Source organism: Dermacentor albipictus, chromosome 9, assembly GCF_038994185.2.
Source record: "Dermacentor albipictus isolate Rhodes 1998 colony chromosome 9, USDA_Dalb.pri_finalv2, whole genome shotgun sequence".
Taxonomy (NCBI): domain Eukaryota; kingdom Metazoa; phylum Arthropoda; class Arachnida; order Ixodida; family Ixodidae; genus Dermacentor; species Dermacentor albipictus.
Genome location: NC_091829.1, coordinates 95,322,990 through 95,331,993, shown reverse-complemented (window position 1 = coordinate 95,331,993; position 9,004 = coordinate 95,322,990). Strand labels below are relative to the sequence as shown.

Here is a 9,004-nt window from a genome sequence, read left to right as displayed (position 1 = left end):
ACCCATTAGCCCTGTAACATGTACTTATAAGATTTCACACACTTTATAGCACGGATATCTTTTTTTCTTCTTTCCTGTACTCAATTACATACAACTATGGAGTCGAAACAAAACATAGGCTTCGGAAACTGCATTTTGTCATGTCCGCTTAAATGGACAGCATGAGCTACCTATCGTGAAACTGAGCAATCCGGTCGAGATATGGATGGATGGATGGATGCGAAACTTTAATAAGGTCCTGAGGCACGCGACTCAGCGCGCTGCGGGCCGCTCCCACGTTGGGACAGTCAGGCCTTGCCCGACCGCCGCATCGTGGGCCCTCTGGACAGCCCATAGTTGCACCCCGGCATCAGGACTCTTGATAGCGGAGAGCCACTTGTCTTCATTGATTTCTTCTGTGCCTCGTAACGAGGGGCAACGCCAGAGCATATGATCTAGGCTAGCGATGTCATTGCAATGCCTGCAAGAACTAGTGGCATAGGTGTCGGGATAAATTTTGTGGAATAAAGCCGGGCTGGGATATGAGCCTGTTGTCGAGATAGCGGGGAAAGTTTTCTTTCAAGGTCGGTTTTGCTTGCTTATCGCACTAGGCAAAGGCAAAGGCGACGTAAGGGCCATAGACGTCTTAGCGTAAACGCTAGAGTGCATGGTTTGCGCTTCTCAAGACTGTCTGCTGCCGGCGATTAGGTGCTAAGCGCATGCAAAACGAACTGAAGGGGGCGAGATCACGCGACAAACTCTCTGAGGCTGAACATTAGTTTGCATTGTGCGTGTGGGATTGTCACTGTCCACAGCAGCGACAACATAAAAGCTAAACAGACTCTGCCGGTCCCATTGAATACCCATGTGGCTGCCGAGCAGACTCGCTGCAGCGAACTAATGAGCTGCGGCCTGATTTCGCCGAAAATGCAGCCTTCCTACCTTTCATTGTCGCCGTTTTGAAGTTTAATTGGAGCCACGCGCTGAAAATCGGACTCCGCCAACAGCGGTACCAGCTCAGAACATTTCCAAGTGGGCAAATTAGTGGGAGTTCTGCGTAGCAAAAGAATGCAGAAGAGGTTTAAGCGCTCCTGAACCTTCGCAGAGAATCGCAATGGCTGTCCGCCAAATTTGGCGGCCGCTTTTACCTCACGGCGGTTCTTCCGCCAGATTTGGCTGTGGCCTGCGACAGTTTCGTCAGAGATGTCATCACCCTAAAAACGCGGTACATGAAGGCTCCCTAGTGGTAGCATGATTTAGAAATTAGCTGAACCCATTGTACTTCTGAAGTGTCGCGTTAAAACCAAGGTAAACTTGCGCATGACCTTAAAGGTAGTCTGAGATCGCATTCGCAAGCAAAATCTCGTATTTACTGTAGGCAGTAAAAAAGCCGAGAAACCTGCATTCCTCCGGGCACTCGGACTATGGCTTCGAACATTGGCAGCAACCCTGAAGGGAGTGAAAAGCAAGCAGCAGGTTATGGGCTTACCTGCTCGTTTCCAGTCAAACCGTAGAAACCTTCGATGTCGCTGGTCCATCGTTCCCATGTTCCCGAGGTATCCGAGTGGTCCCTCTCGAACACGTATCTCCTAGGCGGGGTGTGGTACGCTTCTAGCAGCGGCAGCATGATGTCGTGCTCGTAATTCAGCATCTCTTTGAACGTGACGCCATGCAGGACCCCGCCACCGTAGTGGGTGTACAGCGCCTTGAAGTACGTCCGATGGGCTACCGACCCCACGCCAAGCGTCACCGCGTGGTACTGGAACCGATCAAGGCCTCTGGTAGGACGTACAAGGACCTGTAAATTGATAAAGGGCCTGAAGGAGGAGCTAAAAAGTAAAACGGTCTGTTAGAACGGTAAAGCATTGTTGCGATGGAAATCACGCGGACGCTCGATGCACAATCCCGCCGTTGGCACCATGCAGGTAGTGTCCAAATCTATGATGATGATGATTTATTGGCAGGCCCCTAGTAACCGGGCAGCTACAAATAGACACCTAGCCTGCTTGATTTAATCAGGTATGCAGTACACGTCTTTCATTGTAGTATTTCCGTATACATCTCCAGATATTTTTTTTTCCTCAGAACTTGTCCATCTGCCTTGCACCGTTACCTATGCTTGTAACAGGTATGGTAGTATCAATCTGCTCCATGCTTTTCTTCCGTCATTACTGAAAACGTTCCTTGCTTATCTCGAGTGCTGGCGTGTTGATGGTACCGTACACTTTTAACCCAATGGCGCTTTTAGAGGATGTACATTACCTCCGGTTCTCCCCGGGTGAATCCCTTCGCATTCCATTAGGAAGTGCTGAGTGGTCTCCGAATTTTCGCTGCAGCATACACATGCCTAAGCTTGTTGTCATATTTGCTCCGGTATATCTTTGTCCTTAACCAGCTCGGACCTCATATAGCAAAGCACTGTCTTTAGCGCTATTGTACACATTATCCCTTCTAATTCCTACCTCCAGTGTGCCGAAGAAGCCCGACAGCTTGCCGCCTGCGCATCAGGAACCAGCAGGGGATCGACTGCCGACACTACAAGCTTCGACCATGCTACGTCGAGTACCAGTCCGGCGACCGTGCCTGGGTACTCAGATACGTCTACGAAGACTTAACGAGAAACTGTTACGCCGTTATTGCAGACCCTACAACAGCATGTGACGCGTTGGCACACTGGACTATGAGGAAGTGCCAGACGGCATTTCGCAATCACAGCGGCGCCGGCCCTGAAGTCATCCACGTGGTTCGTCTTAAGCCTTTCTACGCCCGCTGACGAACTTAGACACTTAGTTTCTTCGTTATTGCTTTTTTCTTTACTACGCGTGGTTTTGTTTACGCTTTCTTGTTGGTAGCATCGGGATGATGCTTTTTAAGGGGAGGGTATCGATACGTGCACTTGTTTATCGGCTGACCGCATTTGACCGTCTAACAAATGTTATCGCTCAGCGCCGGACGCGCCTGCCGGTATCGGAAGTTTCTGGAATGTTATCGATGGTTCCATCGCCTGTGTGTTGTGACTGAACCTTGCGTGATCTGATTGCATGTATGCATCGAGAAAAAAAATTTCAACACGAGCGGACACTCCCAAAAAGCCCAGCGGCCGAATGAACTGTGGCGCACCAAGCGGATGGTATTAACACCTTCCGGTTTCGATTTTGGTTGCGCGCGTTTTGAAGACCAGTTGGTACACGCTACGCCGGCTCCACCGATCGGCATTCATTTTTTTCGCTTCTACTGCTGAACCACGCGCGACCTTGGCATGGAATCGTTTTATTATTTAGTAAAAGTGATTGCGAACAATCTTTACAAGGCTCCACCGAATCTGTGTCACCTGCTATTTCATAAATAAAACGCAGGACGTCTTCTGAATTGATGAAATGTTTATTTTGCTCTACATAAATGCTCGTTCCGGGCTTCTTGTGCATTCATACAAAATTGTGGCACCAGGTAAGCAGCAGTCGTTTCCGTACGAAGCTCCACCGGATGCCACCAGCTGAAAAAATTAAATTAGAAGCATGTATCATTTTGGTATATTGACCTAACAGGAATATTGGATGTGGAGTCAAAACGTGCGTAAGTTGCGAATGAGCGGCATTAAAGATAAATTCAATTTTACATGCATTTTGTAGCAAATAGACTCCTCCCAAACAATGCAATAAAATCTGAAGACAACATCTGATTTTCAAGCATCCCTCCCTTCCCGGGTTATATTTCCTGCACTTTAAGAGCACAAATACACGGTTGACTGTGCGTTTCCAAAACAACTTGGCCTCAGTTGACGCGATGGTACGCCAAGTACACAGAAGTGCATACAACACAGGCTCTCATGCAGATCATGTTACAAGGTCGCACAATGTCTTTTAGTCGCACTCAAGACAGATTCGTTGGTGCAAAGCCTGTTTTCAGTCACTCAGAAGACAAATGTCAAGTTCTTGAGCTCCTCGGCTTTATGTTTTACGTGTGCTGCCGGCGCAAGCAACACACTCCTGTGTTATCACTCTCGGCAATCGCTCGTCGCGTTTTCGACAAGCGTGAGTGCCGAAATAAGGCATATGTTGTTGCAGGGCCATAAAAAGCGTCACAATCTTTGCCCACTAAAAGTCAGTACACGCAAAACTAACACCACGGCCGGCTTGCTTTTTTGCTAACAGCTTGACAACCCCTTTGACAAGCGCGAGTGCCGAAATAAGGCATATGTTGTTGCAGGGCCATAAAAAGCGTCACAATCTTTGCCCACTAAAATTCAGTACACGCTAAACTAACACCATGGCCGGCTTGCCTAACAGCTTGACAACCCCAGGCGCGGTGACCATGCCCCAAATGTATCCCAATGAGTGACGAAATGAATAAGAGTAATTTTTGGGGTTAGAGATACCTCACGAAGTTCTCCCTGTAAGATTCCGTACACGCAAAACTAACTGCGGCACGCGGCCGAGCTGCTTTTCGCTAACTGCGCCACTACGCCGAGCGTGGCCACAGTGCTTGAAAAGTACCCCAAAAAGTTGCGAAATTGGTTAAAATAATGTCTGGAGCCAGAGAATGCGCCAAAACTTGTCCCGCTAAGATTCAGTACACGCGAAACTGAGTCACACGGCCGAGGCGCCTTTCGCCACAAAGCCAGGTGATGCGAGCGTGCCCAAAAACTACCTAAATAACTTATAATAATGCTTGGGCTCATAGAAAGCGTCGCAAACATCTCCCAGTACGAGTAGTTAACTCTAAATAACTAGGCCTGGACGGCGGAGCTGTTTTTGGATAATTGCGTGCATATATCGGTTCAGCTTTGAGCAGCAAGCCAAATGTGCTTGAAGTGCACGTCGCAGACGGTCAAACAAAATTCCTCACCGTTCATTAGTGCAGCGGCGCCGTGTCGAAATGCAGACGGAACACAAGAGAACGCCGGGAGCCCAAAAAACGGGCTACATCGAAAACAGACGGGTCGCCGAGCACGCGAGCTTCACATGCGCAGCCCGCCTCGCTCGCTCCGGTGACACGTCTGGCGCATGACATATGCACGCGCGTCTGGCGTGCCGCTAGCTTGTTGCTAGGCAACGCAAGCAAAATTAGTCGCAAAGTATAAGTTCCTTTACACCCAAAACCTTTTTTTTCGTTTTAGTGGGAAAGCATAAAAAAATGATAGGTTGTCTGTAAGTTCATTTCACATTTTTTTCCCCGGTGCTCGCGTCAAATATCGGATTGAGTTGATGATGATGATGATGATGATGATGATGATGATAGCAACTTCATTGTACCGCCGGATAAGGAGGCCTCTACTCCCCGTCCCCGGCACACAGGCCTTGGGGACGGGGGCCGGAACCTCCGCGATTAGAAGCAAGCAAAGAGGTCTTGACTCTTCACGGCTTCTTCCGCCAGGCCGATAGCGTGTTGCTGTGGAGTAGGGCCCTCGCTCCGCAGCAGGGCTTCCCAGGCCTCTCTACAATTTATGTTTGCTTTAGCCCCTAGTGAGCTAGCGCATTCCCAGATTATGTGATCGAGGGTCCCTCTCGCGCCACAGTGTTTGCACTCATTGGTTTCTCTATCATGCATAACATGGTATGCCCAGACCGGGTTTACGAAGTTCCCAGCTTGCAGGCGCCGCCATGCTACTGCCTCTCTATTGTTTAGACTTTTATCCGGCGGTGGCACCAGTCTCCTGCGTAGCCGATAATTTTCGACAATCTCCGTATAATTTTGCAGACGCTCGTCCATGTTCTGGTAGTCGGGCGGTTCCACAGCCACCCGGAAGTAGAGAGCTCGGGCTAACTCGTGGGCCGCCTCGTTGCCAGGAACGGACGTATGTGCAGGGGTCCAAATTAGGGTAATTTTTCTGTTCAGCCGTCTACTGGCCAGAACCCTTGCCGCTTCCGGCGAGACCCTGCCCTTTCCAAAATTCCAGATGGCCGTTTTGCTATCGCTAATTATGAAATTTGCTTCCGTTCCCACGCAAGCGAGCGCTATCGCAACTTCTTCAGCCGTTTCCGAGTTGCGGCTTCTAATGGTGGTGGCCGATACGGGGGCACCTCGACCGTCGACCACCGAGGCGACCGCCGCGCCCGACTTGCCACTTGCCGTGTCCACGTACGCAACCGACTCGCTGCTCATTGAATCAAAGCGTTTGATTCGTGCTTCTGCTCTTTTTTCCCTCCTCTCCGTGTTGAATATGGGATGCATGTTACGAGGGAGGGGGGGGGGGGGGGGGGGAATGATTATATTTTCTCGGCAGTCCAGCGGGATGTTTGTCTTGCCTCGTAGTTCCCTATCTGTTTGCAGGCCTACCATTTCGAGGATAGCTCTGCCCGTGGTCGTTCAGCTTAATCTTTCAAGCTGCGAAATTCTGACAGCCTCCGCTATTTCGTCCCAGGTATTGTGCACTCCCATAGAGAGGAGCTTTTCTGTGGAGGTGGTAATTGGTGGTGAAACTAGGCGTGACGTGTTTTCATTAGCAAGTTTTTGTTGAGTGCCCCTCCTCTCTTGTTGAATTTCTTTCTCTATGACGTATGCGCGACGAGAACTGTGCAGCGCTTTTTGAAAGACACGCGGGCACCAGCGATTACTCTGAAACCTTCGATGACTCACACATAAAAGCCGACGCGCCAGACCGGCCGATCTGATTTTCGACGATCGCTGACTGTGTTCCCTGCTGTCGCCATTATTTGAGTGTCGCCTCTTTTCGATGGTACAAGTTCGCGCAGTAAAAGGCTACTTTTGTCATTCACAGCTTTCCTGCTTTCACCGTTACTACTGCTTGACATTAGCGATACAAGGTATTACCATTATCGAAACGAGTTTTGTTATGAGGCGTGTAAGGCATCAGTATTCCGCTTTCGCGTTCCGTAACTCGGCTGCAAGGAACCAAGAGCTCAAGTATTTTGTCCATGGGTGGCAACAGCAGACGTATTTTTCTTCACGACGGCAACACCTAGCTTCTACTAAAAAATCGAGAATATCATCAAGAATATCATCATCATCATCGAGAATATAATCATCAGGAGGGTTCTTTTTTATAGCGAAAAGAAATGCCTAGAAAATTTGCGCGGTGTGCGCTTCCAGTATTTCCAGTCTGCGCTTCAGCTCGCTTCATGTCTCGGACATCTGGTACAAGAAGCCGTACTGATATATTAGCACTGTCAGCAGCATCATCTAATACCTCGGAGATAGAACGTAAACCTATTCGCTGCTTATACTTATCCTACGATTATGTCGATGGCGCCAGGTCTGACAGTTGGGCACTAACTATAAAATTATATTTATATGTGACAAGTTTTTCGTGAGCCTGAAACATGCCAAGTAGGATGTTCTTGCGTGCGAGCGGGATGTCATGAAGTTACAACTTCTAAAACGGAGCTATTAGTTTAGCATGACGCGTCACTATACAAATTCGCAATGATTGAACGTCTATTCGGTGCTCCTCTTTGTTGGAAGATGGGACCAGCTATAGCGTCTCCGCCACTGGTATCGTTATTCTGAACAGGCGTGTTTTTACCTCAAACATGGTTTCGCTGACGTAGCTGGGCCTCAACTCTAGCAGGCAGGGCCACCCCCACTTGTCGTTGAGTTCGATAATGCTGCGAAACACGTCCACCGACTCGATGTCACGTGTCTCGGGGTGCTGCGGCCAGTGCAGGTTGGCGTCGCGCAGGTATCCGCGGATGAGAGGCACGTAGTCCGTGTCCTGCGTCACGATGTCTTCGCATGACTTGAAGAGCCGCGCCGCCTTCTGTCCCGCTGTCTGGCCCTCAGCCGGGACGTTGTCTTGTCTGCAGAAGCGAGGAGCGTGAGCGCGCGGTTAGCCGTATGCGCTATGTGCGCATACGGCGCGAGGCGAGGGGAGGCGACGATCGCGGCTAAATGTCGCGCGCCAAGGGAGGAAAGTGCGAAGGAAGCGCGCTGTCTTCCGTCGCACGCTAGGTTGCGGGGGGGGGGGGGGGGTGATGTACCACGTATTTCAAAGCCGCGCGTGCCACATCTTGAAAGCGATCTGCATGGCAGGCAGACCCTAGGCGCTTCGACGACTTATACCTTTGTGCATACCGCATTCTCACAGCTCACTTTGCGTCGAAGCGATGGAAAGCACGATGGTCACTGCGCTCGCTGCTGCAGCAGTGCATGCTTCCTCTCGCCAGCGTTTGGACAGCGAGTGTCCGTGCTCATCGAGTGTGATGTGTTCATGTTTTCCTGTGCGCGCTGACACCATGCTTGTTAATTTGGTTTGTAAACGAATGTTTGAAAGTTTATACGGCCAATAATGTTGCTAACCTTACTTTGTATAGATATCTATTTCTTTGCTATCGTAATTGACGCTTCGCCTTGCCGGCGAAACTGCGGCTTTTTTTAAGCGCCGCGATTCACCGACCGCTGTCAGACGAGGCTCCAGATTTTGAGCAGACAAGTCAACTAAAGAGGCAGTGCCACCACATGCTTACATAGATGATGACGATTATCATGATGATGATGATTATCATCGTGTTTTACCTTCGTAGCGGGCATACGGAAAGTTTCCGTCTTAGAAATCGTAATTGAGATCCCGGAAATGTACAAAAAAATGGCTGTGGCTTAGCTAAGGTTAAGCCCAGGATGCGAAGCATACTAGCCTTTATTTTAGTTGTTGAACCACTGTTCAGCCTGGTGAACTGCTGTTGCTTGGCTATATTTGGTTCGGCTAGACGAAGAAACAACTCATGCGTTACTCTGCTTCGCCTTCAAGAGTGGAACGCGACAGCGTTCCCGTCGACCCGCCAAGGGGTGTAAGACAATGGGCTACGGCGCAGCGACTATACGCCCCGCATTGGACGCGGTGAGCGTCGAGCAACGCAGCGTTCGGCGCGGCAACGAAATGTGCGCCTGAGCAAGCGACGCACGAGAACAGCTCGTTTCTAAGGCAACACCGCATTCACTAGAGGCGCTTTTGCACCGCTTTGAAACGTCGTACTCGTGGCTTGCCGATTACACCATATGGGATTCGTTTCTTGCCTACTCTAAATGAAGACAAAGTACCCTATGACATGTTCATGCTGGTGTCCTTACA

General features: G+C 49.8%; 1 protein-coding gene across 1 annotated transcript in view; it reads right to left on the bottom strand.

The window, feature by feature from the left end:
• Positions 1 to 9,004, bottom strand: part of LOC139049928 (neprilysin-1-like) — a 49,640-nt gene that overhangs the window by 13,873 nt on the left and 26,763 nt on the right. The window contains exons 4-5 of the mRNA XM_070525807.1: positions 7,463 to 7,736; positions 1,469 to 1,777 (exon numbers count right to left, since the gene is read on the bottom strand). Coding sequence (XP_070381908.1) covers positions 1,469 to 1,777; positions 7,463 to 7,736 — 583 coding nt within the window. The remainder of the gene's footprint in view (positions 1 to 1,468; positions 1,778 to 7,462; positions 7,737 to 9,004) is intronic.